The 18,186-nt window shown below is 44.7% G+C and overlaps 1 protein-coding gene across 1 annotated transcript in view; it reads right to left on the bottom strand.

The window, feature by feature from the left end:
• Positions 1–5,134: 5,134 nt before the first annotated feature.
• pappaa (pregnancy-associated plasma protein A, pappalysin 1a) overlaps positions 5,135–18,186 on the bottom strand; it is a 168,395-nt gene continuing 155,343 nt past the window's right edge. Inside the window, exon 22 of the mRNA XM_066712607.1 lies at positions 5,135–9,775. Coding sequence (XP_066568704.1) covers positions 9,671–9,775 — 105 coding nt within the window. The 3' untranslated portion in view covers positions 5,135–9,670. The remainder of the gene's footprint in view (positions 9,776–18,186) is intronic.

Raw genomic sequence — 18,186 nt, 5'->3', positions numbered from 1 at the left:
ATCAGCGACCTCCTCCTGCCCTGCGACTCGATTCCCAATGTCTTTACGACTTGTTTCAGCTCTGTTCTGAACTCTGAACTCACTGCCATTGAGGCCAGATCCGTCAGATCTGCAGAACTGCAGGTACATACAGTTAGGTACATAAATATTTGGACAGTGACTCAATTGTCATAATTTTGGCTCTGTACACCACCACAATGGATTTGAAAGGAAACTGTGAATTTCAATACTTGGTTGCAAATCCTTTGCAGTCAATGACTGCCTGAAGTCTGAACCCATAGACATCACCAGATGCTGGGTTTCTTCCCTGGTGATGCTCTGCCAGGCCTGTCCTGCAGCCCCAAACTTGCATTTTAATGTAGCTAATAAGAAAACGGGACATTTGGCACATTTGATTTCTAATGAAAGTGTCAGTGGTGTTTTATGTTTGATCAATTAAGAACAATTCAATGCATCTGTTGGTTTGTGAGTGAAATAAAACCTGATTGTGTTGAAATGCTGTCTGAGGCGCAGAAATCCTAGGAGAAGCGATGCAGGGTGCCTTGTGCGTCTTGTGCACCTATTCTCTTGAATGCCTCACGTGTCTCATGTGCCTCTCGTGTGCCTCCTATCTCATGTGTCTTGTGTGTCTTGTGTGCCTCTTCTCTCACGTGCCTCATGTGTCTCGTGTGCCTCTTCTCTCACGTGCCTCATGTGTCTCGTGTGCCTCGCATGTCTTGTGTGCCGTGGGACTACAGGCGTGGTAAAGCCCTCGGAGGAGAAGGGCTGCACTGTCTCACGAGATGATTTGAAGCTACACCGGCACAAAGGTCGCGCCTTTGTGGAGTGAGGAGGTCTGCTGCGTTGCGTCCGATGGGGGAAAGCAACAGGAAAAGCCAAGGTTTGATCAGAGGTGGTTTGAAAGTTATGGCATGTTGTTGAAAGTGCTTGTGAAAGCGATGACTGCTGTGACACCCCGGGTCAGGGCTGTGCGAAACGGTCTTGGCTTTAGGAGCATGGGGGGGAATTTGACACATCTCCGTGTCCTGCTTGGATTAATGTAGCGTGTGGTCATACTGTGCAGGAATGGAAGGGTTGAATTAAATCTGGAGCCCCAATCTCTGACATATGGTCAACTACCTTCCTGATGTAGTTTTGTTATTTTCCCCCCAGCGAGGAGAAGGTCAATAGCATCAGGTGACTGTGTGATTATGGGGCACCATCCCATAAGCTTGCCTTCCTGCCTTTTACCAAGCGACATGTAGGCCTAGATCTGTACCTGTGTAGGAGAAGTGTATCCCTGCTTTGTACTTTTAAGAGAAAAGCCCTTGTTTCTTCACTTTGGGTTGAATGTCTTTCTCACAGAAGAGCTTTGCGTGTGTGAGATCAGGGCTCTGTGGGGGCCATACCATCACATCCAGGACTCCTTGTTCTTCTTTACGCTGAAGATAGTTCTTAATGACTGTCGCTGTATGTTTGGGGTCGTTGTAATGCTGCAGAATAAATTTGGGGCCAATCAGATACCTTCCTGATGGTATTGCATGATGGATAAGTATCTGCCTGTACTTCTCAGCATTGAGCAGACCATTCATTCTGACCAAATCCCCAACTCCATTTGCAGAAATGCAGCCCCAAACTTGCAAGGATCCTCCACCATGCTTCACAGTTGCCCTTCAGTGAACAAACTGCCTTCTGCTACAGCCAGATATTTCACATTTTGACTCATCAGTTCAGAGCACCTGCTACCATTTTTCTGCACCCCAGTTCCTGTGTTTTCATGCATAGTTGAGTCGCTTGGCCTTGTTTCCACAACGGAGGTATGGCTTTTTGGCCGCAAGTCTTCCATGAAGGCCACTTCTGAATAGACTTCTCCAGACAGTAGATGGGTGTACCAGGGTCCCACTGTTTTCTGCCAATTCTGAGCTGATGGCACTGCTGGGCATCTTCCGATTGTGAAGGGAAGTAAGCATGATGCGTCTTTCATCTGCTGCAGTAAGTTTCCTTGGCCGTTTCCTCAACGTTGCCCGTTTCTTTGTGCTTCTTCAAAAGAGCTTGGACAGCACATCTGGAAACCCCTGTCTGCCTTGAAATGTCTGCCTGGGAGAGACCTTGCTGATGCAGTATAACTACCTTGTGTGTTGTTGCTGTGCTCAGTCTTGCCATGGTGTATGACTTTTTACAGTAAACTGTCTTCAGTAACCTCACCTTGTTGGCTGAGTTTGGCTGTTCCTCACCCAGTTTTATTCCTCCTACACAGCTCTTTCTGTTTCAGTTAATGATTGTATTTCAACCTACATATTGAATTGATGATCATTAGCACATGTTTGGTGTAATTGTTTAATCATACACCTGACTATATGCCTACAAAATCCCTGACTTTGTGCAAGTGTACCTAGAAGAATTGATGCTGTTCTGAAGGCAAAGGGTTGTCACACCAAACATGGATTTGATTTAAATTCTTCTTCTGTTCACTCACTTTGCATTTAGTTATTTGATAAATATAATCTATTAACATGTCTATTTTTGAAAGCATTCTTACTTTACAGCATTTTTTCACACCTGCCTTGTGTATGCATCTATACATTGTGATAAGAACATAAGAAAGTGTACAATCGAGAGGAGGCCATTCACCCCATCATGCTCTTTAGGTGTCCATTAATAACTCAGTGATCCAAGGATCCTATCCAGTCTGTTTTTGAATGTTCCCAAATTGTCTCTCCAGCCACAACGCTGGGGAGTTTGTTCAGATTGTGACGCCTCTCTGTGTGAAGAAATGTCTCCTGTTTTCTGTCTTGAATGCCTTGAAGCCCAATCCCTGCTGATCTGGAAAAGCTCCTCTGGTTTGATGTGGTCGATGCCTTTCATGATTTTTAAGACTTGGATCAAGTCCCCACGTAGTCTCCTCTGTTCCAGGGTGAAAAGGTTCAGTTCCTCAGTCTCTCAGTAGGACATTCCCTTCAGACCTGGAATAAGTCTGGTTGCTATCCTCTGAACTGCCTCTAGAGCAGCAATATCTTTCTAGAAGTGTGGAGCCCAGAACTGAACACAGTATCCAGATGAGCTCTAACTTGTGCGACAGATCATGTCATACTGCATTTTATTGCTTCCCCACAATGTTTGGATTGGGACACTGATAAATGCTGGGTGACGTGGTGAGGCTTTGCCCCAACCCTGGGGGAGGAAAGTGCTCAGCTGCCCCGGTAATCCTTCTGTGATTGACTCCCCTGCTCAATAAAACAGGCGGTGTGTAGGCTGGAGGAGAGTGAGCAAACAAGTAAATACCAACAAGAGCGAGAAGAGAAGAGAATTGATTTGGAATTGGATGACGGGTTGGACCGGGATTGTTATATTATTATTATTCGTTACGTGTGTAGAGAGGGTACTGTTTAGTGAGGCTCACAGAGGATGTGGGGATTATGGTTTTGAGTGTCTGTTGTTGTGGAGCACCGGCACTGCGACTCCTGCTGTGGACCAGAGAGACGGAGGCAGAGTGAGAGAGAGACCCTTCAGCTATAGAAACCCAAAAACATACGACAATAAACTAACAAGACACTTTATTGTGTGTCTAACCCATCTGAAGCATGGCAGCCTACACACGCAGACACACACACACACCATGAACAGAAACAGAACATACACATACAACCTTCATACTTCAAACACACATGGAAAAAAAAGAAATACACACGTACAAAATAACACACAAGAAGGCAACACGCAAACACCCCAGATCACTCAGTCGAGGCTCCTGGTTTCAACCCTGGGCCACACGCACAAGCACACGCACACAAAACACTCCTGACTCCAGGTGCTTTACTTTTACTTAACCAGTGTTTTATTTCTAAACAATACAGAACAGGAAAAGTAACATTTTATTCCTTTTGCTAATCATGTTGAGGAACCTTGGAAAATATACAGTACACCAGATGTCTGTTGTGTGATCAACCAGAGCACCAAAATAACATACGCAGCTGTGGAAGAAAAGAAAAGAAAAGAAAAAAATAATCCAGAGAAAGAACAAAAAACAACAAAACACAAACACAAAATTGATCGTGGTAAGTGCCCAACACAGTGCATTGTGGGTATGGACTGAGCGGAGTGGATTCCACCAAGTTTAAACAGTGCTTATGGATACCATAACAGTGTAAAGTACAGATCTAACCCTCTGCCACATCGCAAAGCGGGGAAACGGCCCGGAGCGGGGGCTCCGTTCAACGGGGACAGAGGGGCCTGAGGGGCCTGAGGCCTCTGACATGTTGCTCTGTGTGGGTTGTGTACATTCAGTGCACTTTCAGAAAGCAGGGGATGGTGGCTATGGGATGGGGGGACTGGAGGGGGAAGTTTCCTATCGACACCCGTTTCAGCAACAAGACGACGACAGCCTGTCCGAGCGACGGCCAGGCGCCCCTTTGTGTGGCGCACTTCAGTATCGCTCTTTCCCTTCACGTTGCTTCTTCTTTTGGAAAACCTTATCTTTCTTCACTGAAGGTTAGCGCTCGAGACGAGTGTGACGTGTGATGGCTCAAGTGGCTGCCGCTGTCCGTTCAGGGCGAGTTAATATTTAATAGAACTAAAATAGCGAGCTGCTCTGTTAATTTCCTCCTTCAACTGAGACTCGCTCTTCAACCTCAACGTGTCCGACCGTTTGACAATAGGCAACAATATTACTGCGACTATTCTGCATACCTGACCAGAGAAACAAACGCAATTCCAAGCAGCGCATCTCAACTGTCCAGCTCTAGCTTACACGCCTGAGACATACGGACACTTCACACCCGTACGGCTCTGCCTGTCTACTGCGCTGTGGGAGCGTGTGCAGAGCGGTCCGGCTGTCTATCCTGTCTCTCGTCAATGTCTGGTCTCTGGTCTCGTGTCACTGCAGTCACGCTACACCGCGGCGCTCACTGCGCTTCTACGCAACGCCCCTAGGATGATGACGGCCAATGTTGAGGTTTAGGAAAACACGTGGACCCCCTTCACAAGCCATGGGGCGCCACCTATGGAAACTTCCTCAAGCGTCCCTGTCCGTACCGGATATGGAAATCTTTCATATAGCAAAGGAAATGAGAGATGATTACACTTCAATATAAACTCTAAAATATATAGACAGATATATATATATATATATATATATATATATATATATATATATATATATATAGATATATATGATGAGATAGATATATAGATATAGTTGTTGGTTCTACGAGTCATAAACAAACCAATAATACTACATTCCATTTTGCCGCCATAAACTGCGGGGAAAGAGTGCGACTGAACTCCAGGAGTTCACAACAGTGGCAAAACATTGCGCTTCAGCGGGACAGTCCCAGTTTTGCAGAAAGGTTAGACCTGTAATTTATGATGGGAACATTACAAGGAAAGAGAGACAGAAATAAAGACAGAGAAATGACAGTTCTGAATTCCTATCACACCAAATAAGTCTGTTAACAACAGTATTGTAAAAAATAACTTAGATGAACATTGTGTAAATATAAATAAAAAAGGATGACATTCTCAATAAATAATTCTACTATTTACACCATTATATATTGCTAGGAGACTTAAATTACTAAAAATACCTAAAAACAGAAGCAGCAAAAATTACAGGCATGAGGTACAGCAAATAGGATACTGTGGTGTTACAGTAGACTGTTACATTTTATTTTCTTTTGAACAACATTTTCACAACTTCATTTGAGTCAATTTGTTTTTCATGGCTTCTGTAAGGTGCCCCAAGTAGGATACAAAAATAAAAAGAATGATCATCATCATATTCATAATAAGCATTTTGACCAACAAAGTACAATGAGTTGTTTCACAAGAGCAGTCGCATAACGGGTGCATTTCCACTCGGACGCATCGCAGTTGTGGACGGGCACAGGCACCTCGCACCCCCGCCGCCTCGCTCCCCGGGGGGGCCTCTGTCCACTGGGGCGCCCGCGCGTGGCTGGCGAGGGACCGGGGCGCGTGGCTGGGGTTCGAGTCTCTCGACGCTCCCGTCCTGCGCTCAGCTGTACTCTATAATGCTTATAGATTGTGATAGATCCCTCCCCATTAATACTTAAGTCGAAAGCAGCAATAGTTTTGCATACAATTACATATAGTTTGACAATATTAACAAAAAAGCACATATGGATTAACTATCAAATAATACATTTTCTCAGAGTTATGACAAAATAAGAAAAAAACACAAAGAAACAAAAAAAAATACATTGCAATCGTTTGCCAAAGCTAATGTCCTGCCAGTCGGTTGTGACCCAACGCGTCTCTGCTCTCTACCAGGCCGGGCAGCGGCCGTCTGCTGCGTTCGTTTCCAAAGCGTCGCTTTTCATCTGATTGTCCCTTTTTGGTTTTTGGTGACGGCTTTTTCTGCGTGTGGTTGTTTTTTTGTATTATCATTATTAGGCCAATATATATATAGATAGATAGATAGATAGATAGATTTTAAATCCTTTCTTAAAATTGAAATGATTAATTCGATTTCATGACTTCTCTCTAAACTATATTTTACAGGTGCCAAGGTTAGGGAAATAAAAGCAACATCATCAACAAAAAATAAAATTCAAATAAGACAAAAAATAAAATTAAAAACACTTTAAAAAATTACCTGTCTGACCAATAGCAGCTTTTTTAAAGTAGATTTTTTTGTTTGTTTGTTTCATCACTATTATTATTTTTGTTGTATTTTAAATGACTGTACAAAGAAAAACAAGTGCAGTAACTGAGGTCAATACAAATACTGATTAAATAGAAGTACAGTTATAACAAAAACGAAAAGAAAAAGAGTAACACTAAACATGTCATCTACCTCAGTCCTAGTTCGTGGCCCTGATGCTGAGCACACAACAGACAGGATGTGTTGTACGTAGGAAACCCACGTCTCTGCTCCTCCCTGCACTTTGTGGCATCGTATTGTGGCTGTTGGTTGGTTTGTGTCCAATCCTCAATCGGTCCATGCAGCGCCTGCACAGCCTCGTCCTCAATGATAATGCGTTGCAGCGTGAAGTATACATAAAAACACAGGTACAAACCTATAAGAACCGACAGTTATAACCAGTTGAGAGAGGACAGGGTATGAGAGCGGGGAGGCAGTCTGACGTGCCTGAAAGTCCCTTTTGAAACAACCAGAAGCTTCAACGGCCCGTGAATGTGGTGCCACCCAGCCAGAAGAACTTGTTGCTGCTGGACGACGCACGTGGATTGAGCAGCTGCACGTATGAGCATCACCGGTGCGGGGGGGCACCCTGGCTCTGGCTTGCCTGACCGGGGGGGGGCCTGGAACAGCATTGTAAAGCTGTCACTGTGTGTTTCTTTTTAGACCCCCTTTAAGCAAAAGGGGAGGGAATATAAAATAATTCATCATCCAGCTATTGAAGGGAAGAGCCAGAGGACCGGGCAGCACGGCTACGGCATAGGCCGAGGACCGGAGAAGGTCTGTCCACCTGCGCGATGCCGTGGCACTGGTCGACAGGACTGGGCCGGTACGAAGCCAGGAACCACAGGAACACTGCGGAACATTTCCCTTGTTTTGGCTTCCACATTTCCTTTCCAAGGCTCTGGAAAAGCCACAGTTCGAGTCTGAAGTTTGATACTAGGATGAGGCCTGCTGTTGCATGGGACCTGTACTTTCCCTAGACAAGCATTTAGGGCATAAAGGGAGGAAAGCTCTGAAAACTGTATGGATTTCCCTGACTGAGACAAGCCTTTGCTACCGTACGTAGATGCGTGAAAGAACCTGCTGCATAATTCCAATGAACCGGCCATCGGGGCAGGAGATGCGAGGACAAACACGGTCAGGCGTCACACTTCACTACACTGAGGAGGTTACTGTGTGTGTCGTTACATTCTTGAGGTCACAATGAATCCGCAGACAAAAAATGAAACCAGTTTAGCACCAAAGAAACAATGGTTTGGGCTATGCACTCTGGATCCACAGAAACAATAGTTATATAACACTATGTATACAAACATGACATATAAACAGAATAACACTGATAAAGAAAGGAGATGAGCAGATGCAGTCCAGTACCGAGCGTCAGTTTACTGATATGTGTGATGACCTTCGGTTTCCTCTAACCAAACTAACAGTGGCGTGTAAAGAAACGGGAGAGGGAAGCCCCTTTCTGGATCCGACACCCTGCCTCATTCTCCGACTGTCGTTCAACTGAAAATGAAGTGAAGTTTGATGTCTCTGACAGAGAGAGACCAGAAAAAGCCCCCATGGTCCTCTGTGAAACGCATGGGTTTCTTTTTCTCGTGTTTTGTACGTGCCAATTCCCCTTCAGTCACTAGAATACCAGTGACAATTGCAAATGCAAGCAGAACAAGTTTTTAGGGCTGGTGGTTTATGGCTAATTTGATACTCAAGAAACAAATCAAGAGGGATATGTATAGATCTACACACATGGATCCATGTTTCGGTCTGGATGTGCTGCGTGTGCAGCGAGGTTAGAGGTAAGCGTTAAGGCAGATCGCTCGCAGTCTGGCGTGTCACCCTGTCCTAGCGGTCTGTAGAGTCAGAGATGGTTGCTTGGTTGGCAAATAGCAGCAAAGTTAGCAGCAGCGCGGCAGCCATGCTTACACAGCTGTTTCTCTTTCGCAACCCTTTCACTCGCCCGTTCCTCTTTGTTTCTGTGCCTTTCATGTGGACAATCGACATACCTTTTCCTTTCTGTTGTGTTGCGGTTGTTGGTGGTTTTGTTTTGCTCAGCTCAGCTCAGCCAGACCGAATTGTGGGTCAGCTTTACAACACCAGCCAGGGTCACCTCTGACCCCGCAGCCCCCCACCTCTGACCTCTCTCCCCGCTACCGGGCCCCACACTAGGCCAGGGGGTCTAGGCCACCTCCCTCATGGGAAAGAGACACAAGAGTCTCCCAAATTCAAACACTGCTCTCACTAATCACTGATCTCCTCAGGTTGTATTACCTTCCCTGCCAATCTGGTTGTGTGTTTGTGTTTTCTCCACTAAATGTGTGGGTGCTCTGTACACAAGGGTTTGTGACCCTGTACTTGTCTGTACTGCTTTATTCCAAAACAAAACCCCACAGGCACGGGGCACAAGACGCTAAGCTGACCTCTCTCCACTCACAGAGGCTCTGATCTGAAACTAAAGGTCAAAGGTTGGTACAGGAGTTGTGCCGTCATGCTGCAAAACCTGAGCCCCCTTCGGTCTGGCTTCTAGCTTTGTTTTTAGTTTAATGGGTTTAATATTTATGTGTCTGTTTGTTTGTTAACCCCCAACCCTCCCACCGCGGTCATTTCAGGATCAGCAATCCAAGAAGAGCAATGTTTGGTCTGATTTGGGTTGGGCATATATCGTTTCTCTTTCTAACCTTTCTAAGTTCTTTCCTTTCTACCTTCCTTTCAATTGATTTTGTTCGTTTAAAAAAATAGCTCAGCCGGCAATGGCTACGAAAGCGGGCACAAAACTAGGCAACAACATGCTATCCAGGCTTTGTTTTTCTTCATTCATTCAGTAAAGTTTTTTGAGTTTTTTTGTTGGTTTGCTTGTTGGTTTGTTTTCTACCCACTTGAGTCCTTTTGTTCTTTCCTGATGAGAAGGAGAAAGGCAGACCAGTGGATGTGTGGGGGTGTGGTATGAGTGGAGAGGTCCTCCCGTAAGCAGCATGTATAAGGAATGTATGGCTCTCCCAGTCTGCCTTCAGCCCAGAAGCGCCCGGGGGCAGCTCAGCCATGCGAGCGCAGCCAGGAGCCTTTACTGTTCTCCTGGGCGCTGGGGTCCCGACAGGCGCAGTCCTCTTGGATGTCACAGGACATGGGGAAGGGAATCACCTGCGAGGCAAGAACAAGAAACTGGATCAGTAAGTGTCCTGTCACGAATCGCTCGGCTATAATGTGGCATTCTCACAGACTCAACAAAACTTTGATCTTTCTTTGTGTGTCACTTCACGTCATCTCGTTAAAACAAATGCAAGGAGGTTAAAGGAGACGAGCAGCAATAGTGTCCTGTCAGCTGTCAGGGGGGTTTCTCAGCCCTGACTCCAGCTGTTCCCGGAAGCCCCAGTATCAAGCGGTTCACCACCCCAGGGAAACAAGACGATAGCGAGGAGGCTTTGTAACTCGATAGGCCAGGAATGAGACGGCAATAAAAAAAAAAAAGAAAGAAAACAGATTCTCAGTTTCCTGTGCAGTTCTGTGCAGAAGATGTCAATGTGTGGTAAAAGCTCAAGTTCCCCCCCCCCCAACTTCACCACTCAGAGATCTTCACTCACAACAGCACCATGCTGCGCCGCTGCTCCGGACACGATCGCAAACCGCTCGATGGGGCAGGAATCTGAATACCGTTAGACTTGGCCACATTCTACATTTAATTTCATATCTGCCTATATATGTATTCATCCATCTTTTAGATCTGCTCATCCCAAAGAGTTGGCTCAGGTTTGACAAAGAAGCCTTAGAACCCCCCGGTCCAAGTCTCGACTGTGCTTTTCAAAGTCAACGTCCACACTTATTAAAATGCGTTTGTTTTTTCAAATCAGCAAATGTTTCACCCTACAGCATCATCCCAGGACAATGATCTAAATTCCCAAAAATAAAATGTGCTAAATTGTTCTTCAAACTCATTAACTTTCAAACACTTTGCATAGACGGTTCTGAGAAACACAGCTTTTGAACCGATGTGTGGGGGGAGGGCATGACTTCCACACCTCTGTATATAGAATGCAGCATCTTTCTGAGCCGCTGTCGCTACTACTACCAGCAAAACGTCAACAAGCTTTTCATCACTGCCGCAGCACGAACAGAGTTCCCCTTCAAGACAAGAGCAAAACAATCTACAAGAGGCTTCTTGTTCCAGCTGTCAATGCACGACTATAGTAAACTGCAGAGGCCCTCGCCGGCCCTCCCTGTGTTTATAGCTGCCATGGGGGACTTTCCCAGCTGTAAACAAACTCATTCATCTCTCCATGGAGCTCTGGCTCGATGCGCTTTCCCTGTTCCCTCTGCGATTTCTCCCACCTTTTATTAGAAACCTTCTTCGCGTCAATTGATTTTTCCTTCATTGTGTTTGTTTGCCAGAATCAACACACTGGCCCTTTTACGAGGTGTGAGCCTCACCTCCAGGCCAACTTCGCAGAATGAAGAGAAGTTCGAGTCAGGCCGTGCTACCCCCAGGTATTTTCTATCACTTCCGATTGCGTTTTAGACCCAGACACGTTTGTTTTCAACTAAAATCTGCTGTTCCAGCTGACAAGTTACAATTCTGTCCAGGAAACGCAGCTATAAAACAAATCATACTGACGCTCCAAAACAAACTATAACAGGACATTCTGTCAGGACATCAGGTTCTTATTTTTGTGTACAATGTGGTCACTGACCATGTGCTAAGATAGACTTACCTAGGAATTGCTTCCTTAAAGCTACACAGTCCCGTCTGGATCGTAAGACACAGAGACACCGTAACTCGCAGTGCCTCGACTCCAGGCTGTGGAGGCCATAGCCTAGCACCGACAAACCGAGGTGCTGAGAAACCGCAAAAGGAGGTCAAATAGGTGAATTACAAATTCACACGTATACACAGGACTTCCCAATAAAAACACCATCGTGATCAATATAGTAATAAAAGACATTTGCATTGGTATGAGGCATTCTCAGTGATGTAATCAGGAACGCAAGCTCCCCGTCCCTCAGACACGAGATGCTGAATTTTGAGGTTTGGCCTTTTCAATCAATAATGCATCTGAGTAGCTCAGGATTTTAGAAACAAACACTCAGCTCGTCCCTTGCCTGCCTCTTCAGATTAGAAGTGTGTCTGAGACTGAGCGAGTTGGCCAGGAGAAGGGCTCTGTGAAGGATAACAGTCCCAGCGTGTAACTAAAGAGCTGTTGTCCGGGCCCATGAATTCAGCAAATAAGACAAGACTTGGCCCTGAAGCTGGCAGCACTGTGGCAGGCGTCGGTCTGCGGCTCAGGCGGCGTGAGGCGATGCTCGGGGGGTGTGGGCAGGCCCAGGCGCCTTCAAATACAGTGAGGGAAAAAAGTATTTGATCCCCTGCTGATTTTGTAAGTTTGCCCACTGACAAAGAAATGATCAGTCTATAATTTTAATGGTAGGTGTATTTTAACAGTGAGAGACAGAATAACAACAACAAAATCCAGAAAAACGCATTTCAAAAAAGTTATAAATTGATTTGCATGTTAGTGAGGGAAATAAGTATTTGATCCCCTATCAATCAGCAAGATTTCTGGCTCCCAGGTGTCTTTTATACAGGTAACAAGCTGAGATTAGGAGCACTCTCTTAAAGGGAGTGCTCCTAATCTCAGCTCGTTACCTGTATAAAAGACACCTGTCCACAGAAGCAATCAATCAATCAGATTCCAAACTCTCCACCATGGCCAAGACCAAAGAGCTGTCCAAGGATGTCAGGGACAAGATTGTAGACCTACACAAGGCTGGAATGGGCTACAAGACCATCGCCAAGCAGCTTGGTGAGAAGGTGACAACAGTTGGTGCGATTATTTGCAAATGGAAGAAACACAAAATAACTGTTAAAATACACCTACCATTAAAATTATAGACTGATCATTTCTTTGTCAGTGGGCAAACGTACAAAATCAACAGGGGATCAAATACTTTTTTCCCTCACTGTAAATATCTGATACACTTCCGAACTGTGTATGGCCTGTTTGTACTGAATTCAAACTCTTGATCAAATAAGATGTGCGTCTCCCACTTTAATCTCTACCTTTCACTCCTGAGCAAGCCCGTCCTGCCACTCTAACCTGAGAAACGAGGAGATCATCTGATCATCTGGGATCACGTTCCCGGTCCCTTTAGAAGGGCTTGTTTTGACAATGTCCTCAATCCCCAGCTGACACGGCCATCTCTCCATGGCACCGGTGACATCGGCAGGTCTGGACCAGCTCATTCAGGTGATAATGTAGAGCAACCCAGAGATCCATCACCAAGGAATGTATATTTGTCTGTATATTATGTACCTCGGATCTGAGTTTATTTCGCATCTGCTGATGCATTGTTTGTCATGTCTTGAGACTGACGGAGACCAGACAGCACTCATTCGCTCGGGCTGTTAGCGAATGCTCCCAAGGGAGCGGGTGGAGTGCCATGGAAACGCAGCGGGAGCGCGAGCGGTGCATCCAGGAGAGCGCGAGCCCGGACACACTCAGAAACCGGTGCGGCACTGCCAGCCAGCTCGACCAGCCACTGGGGATCAGGGTCTGTAACGATTTATAACCCAGCTAAAATGAAGGATTTTACCCAAAATACAGACATTCCTCATTTTTTGGAACCTTTCCAGGAAAAAATGGTCACTGTAAAATCATATTCCTTCCTTTCTAAACTGAATTCAGCGATTACTATTAAGTTTAAGCTTAATAAAATAATCTTTTAAACTTGAATTTGGAGGCTTTCATAACAATCTGCAGTGCTCATTCACAATATCTCTACACAAGCTGTATCACTTAATTACCTGAGGAACGGACATGCTGTTTCTAGCTCAAAACTATAAACCTGTCTGTGTCCATTTCATACACTTTCTCCCCGAATTTGAAATTATTGTAACCAGGAGTGATTACCCAGACAATTCAAACCAAATGTTATCGGAACGCAGTTTAGCCCGTTTGCGTTTCGAAACACTCCCCGGGTCCCACAGAGGAGTGAGTGAGCGCCGAGGTAAACAGCGAACGAGACTACATATGAAACCTTTCTTTTTTTTTAAATGCTGCTGGGTGTTTTCTCAGCGCCTTTCAGCCCAGCTTGTTACAAAGGTAGTGCTGCTTTTGACGCAGATTCATTTGACCTTGACCCAGGGGCTGCCAGGCCCAGCTGGCACATCTGGTCTTGATCTCGGCTCTCCAAAGGCGGTCACCCAGCAACCCTGAGAGCTGTGGCTCGGCAGACCCGCAGGCCCGGAGGGGACACGCTTAACCCTCTGCAGGGTGCAGCAAACAAATCCTCTCCCTGAATCGCATTATTCTGGAATCCAGCCATGAAAATACCTGCTAATTAAACAAACACTCGTGTGACAACTTTCTTATTCTTATGTTCGGTAATTTCCCCGACTGAGAGTTAACGCTCTGTCTTCATCTGTCATCAGATGCAGTGATATCCCTGTGCTTTGATCTAAGGCAATGGTAATGAGACTGTTTGTTTTCTAGCTAAGGGGAGAACGTTTCGAATGCTATGATGCACATTCATCCTGAGAGCTGCCAAGACCTGGTCCATGTTATTCCATTTACAGTCTATAGAAACTTCTGAAGCTGCTATAATATATAATATATGTATATATATAGTTCTTCCTCAACATAACATAGTTTTTAGTAAATGCTGGTGGGAAAAGAAACAAAATCACTGGCGAATGCAGAGGCAGTCACAGCCACCCCACACCTCTCAGCACGTTTAATTCATTCACTTTCAACAGTGGATTGACACTTCTTCTCTAATGGCTGCAATGCCTCGGTGCACTACTACAACCTCACAGATACAACATTGAGAACTGGGACAACAGCATGAAAACACCCACACATCAGGTAAGGATATCCAGAACCTGGTAAATGTGCGGTTGTTCACAGGACACTACTTGCTGTGGCGGAGCTGGAAAATGTGGCAAAACAAAGCCTGTCTGCAGATGAGCATGAGCTCCGACATAATCAGCATCTGCACAGCAGGACACACAGCCACAGCAGGCTGCCTCTTGCTCTCAGTCCACACAGTCTGACCGCCTGTGTGCAGAACACCCCACTCGGAGGATCTTTACAGCCGCTTCCATCATGTCATGTTTAGCTTCGTGCAGAAGACACCACTGGATTGGAATGGATTTTGTAAGTGCTATTTCTCATCACATGTACCATCTTGTGTGCAAAAAGGGGGATATTCTACAGAGACTGACCACAGATAGTCAACAATCACGAAGCTCTGAAAACACACTGAACTCGTCTCCTTCTAACCTAATCTACACAGTCAAGGAAATGCACAAAACATACGCACTCTCATTTCACAAACCACTACACTAACTCTGCATTTCTCAGTCACAGGTTAATATGGCTTTCTACTGCAAAGCTTTCTTCCCAGCGTCGGGCGGCTGAACGCTACCCCAGACTGACACATTTCAATGCAAGTGCCAGTGTAATTCCAAGAGGAAATACGTCTCTCCGTTTCAGACCACTTACTATTTAACTTCTGAATAATCAAAACTCGAGCTGTGCGTGCCCTTTCCCTGCAAAAGATTAAAGTGGGGGGACAACCTTCAGTGAGAATCATTTCCAAATGTGCTTTTGGTCAAGAGGGTGACACTGCCTTCCATCTACAAACAGGCCTTTCTCTGAAACTCAGCTGGAAGGAAATGCCTGAAACTGAAAAGTATCACATAGATGGCAGTGAACTGGAAAGCGAAGGCGCAAGATGGAGATTTGGAAATGATATAGTAAGCACCTAATGGGGAAAGGCGGCCTGCAACAGGAGGGCCTTCCTCGTCTCCACCTACAACAGCCTTCGCGGGTCATATCCCTTAACAACATAATTGTGCCTGTGATTGTGTGACATATCTAGGTCAATGGTGCAGGAGAGACCGGCGCAGAGGAAGCGAGTGGCATTTCATCTAAAACCTTTTCACAGAGTGGCCATGACACTGTCAGCCATGAAGTGGCTGGATCAAGTCATATCAACACGTACCCCTCACCGACCCTCTGCTCGAAATGGCTAGCTCTTTTATTTTTACTGAGAAGTTGATCGAGAAGTTGACTCCTGTGCCCTCCCTATAGACACAACAACAACAACAATTGCAATTGTATTTGTAACCGTTATACAGAGAATATTCTAGAATCATATTATAATTAAAAGCTTCACAAACCTCTCTGGTGTATAAAAGCAAAAGGCTTGATATGGACATTTTCTTGAATCAATGATAAACCCAAGGGACTTCTTTTATTTAATAATAACCATAATAATTAATTGTTATATATGTTTTAAACCTAATAAAGTCAGCAATGACAAAAGTGTCGCACTGAACTCCAGAGGCCAAATGAATGACTGCTGCTGCTAGAACGCACTTCTGTAAAACAAGCCCCCCCGTGGACTTCTGCTTGCCTTGAACGTACTTTTGATCCGGACCTCCAGAGATGTAAGGTGAATAAGCAAAAAGATGACAACATGGCAAACTGCACAGTCTTTGTACAGGTTCTCTTACCATAGAAAAATACTGAGGAAGAAAATAGTCAAAACCCAGAATACATGAAGACAGAGTGCTGTAGCGATCCAATGTTTACAACACATCCTGCATGTTCTGAAGGGACAAACACACACTGTAATATTTCTTGACATTGACACAATCAGTTGGCCCTTCCTTGACCATTTTCGTCCTGGACTATCTAACAGCCTGAGCTGATGTCTGGGAGAAGACTTTCAGACAGAGTGGGGAGCAAAGGTGTCTACCGATCAACAGTCATCACTTCAGCAGAGAAACATCTGATTTGATCACAGGACTGTTCTAAAGAGGACCTGCAAATCCTCCCAAGTATGAAAAAGATACACAGCATAAACAAACAATACACACAAAGAAACACACACAAAAAAAGGCTCAAACTGCGAACAACATACCCAGCAAAGAACTTCATGAGTTCGCAGATGCTTGCATGCAGCGGTGAGGGCAGTTAGATATCTTAACCTCACTGAGTGGAAGAACTGGGCCAAGAAGCACTAAATCTGCACCTAACAAGATCATCACAGATCGTTATGAACATGTTGCTTTGCTGCTGGGGCTCAATGATGAGGAAGATAAATGTGTGACAAGGGAGGGACGCAATGTTTCGGGACATTCCACACACCCTCTGCAAAGCAGATATCGACACGTTCGCTGGGAACTCCGCACATAACAGACACTGGTACGTGTCAAGGTGTTGTGGTGAAAATGAAAGACTCTTCTCACCACAAATATTGCTCTTGTGCAATCACTAGGTTGTGTCTGGTGAGATGCCACACATTGGGATGAGTGAAAGCATGTCTCTACACTCGGCACTGAGAGCACCCTGTCCCATCACTGTGCACTGCGGATGAGTCACAGGAAGCTGGGACATCACTGGCCTTGGTGGCTACAGCAAATGATCAGGCAGACAGAGGGCAATGTTTATATATTTTGATCTGAAGCAATCACATTCAAGACAGAGTACCAGTAATATCAGCTTATTTCTGCATTCAGATAAGATTGACGTTAATCAATATTTCTCCTTAACAATCGTCATAGAATCAACAATAAATACATAGGAATGTGTGACATTTTAATAGAAACCGCCGGACACAAAGGCAAGTGAAAGTTTTTCCTACTTTCTTCTCCAATTCCAATTCATATATATATTTTTTGTCTAATAAACAAATAGTTAGTGAACCCTGGCTCGGCTGAGCTTCGCATTAGCTTATTAAAATGCCTTACTGGCACACACCTCGGCACATATAACAAGTACCGCACTGTTCTTCAGTCTGACACGGCGAAATGCCTGCCTCTTACAAGCGCAGCTCCATTCCATTAGGAAGTTATGCCATTATTCTGGGTTAATCTCACCCTACTTCATTAGAACCAGAAGAGCTTTTAATCAAATCAAATTTAATCAACCAGGAAAGACAAATATGACAGGATGTATTAAGCAATAGGAGACTAGAAATGCATAATTTAATTTATTACAATTGCCTCTTGACAGCTGCTTTCAAACAATGAACTCACGTGGAATTTTCTTCAAGGCCTGGATGTGGTCGAAGTAGACTGGAAATGGTATGTTAGAAAGTGTGTTCTGCTTTTATTCTGTACAAATAACGTGTCAATGGCCCTAAACTTTGAAAGAAGATACTAACGTTCCATTCTTTAGGTACTTATTTTCCCTAAACGAATAAAGTTAATCAATTTCATATCATCAATATGTCCAAAAATGTACATCCATCCCCAGAAAAGCCAACTGGCAGCATTACGAGCATCAATGGGAATTCAGACATTTCTCCATCACAGACAATGGTTGTGCAAGCATTGGAAAAATTAACACACTGTATGTGTTAAGAAGACTATATCCCATTTCTGACCGTGAGTGATAAAATGTTTTATAGCAGTATGTGTCATTGTATTTGCGGTAACCACATCACAAAACTTCCAGCCCTCCTCGTAAAAATCAGTAATTTAACAAATTAATTAAGATCACTTAAGTTCACAAGGCATTTAGTATGGTAATGCATTAGCACAAAGTACA

The sequence above is a fragment of the Amia ocellicauda genome, chromosome 9 (assembly GCF_036373705.1).
Source record: "Amia ocellicauda isolate fAmiCal2 chromosome 9, fAmiCal2.hap1, whole genome shotgun sequence".
Taxonomy (NCBI): domain Eukaryota; kingdom Metazoa; phylum Chordata; class Actinopteri; order Amiiformes; family Amiidae; genus Amia; species Amia ocellicauda.
This window is presented reverse-complemented; position numbering and strand designations above follow the sequence as displayed.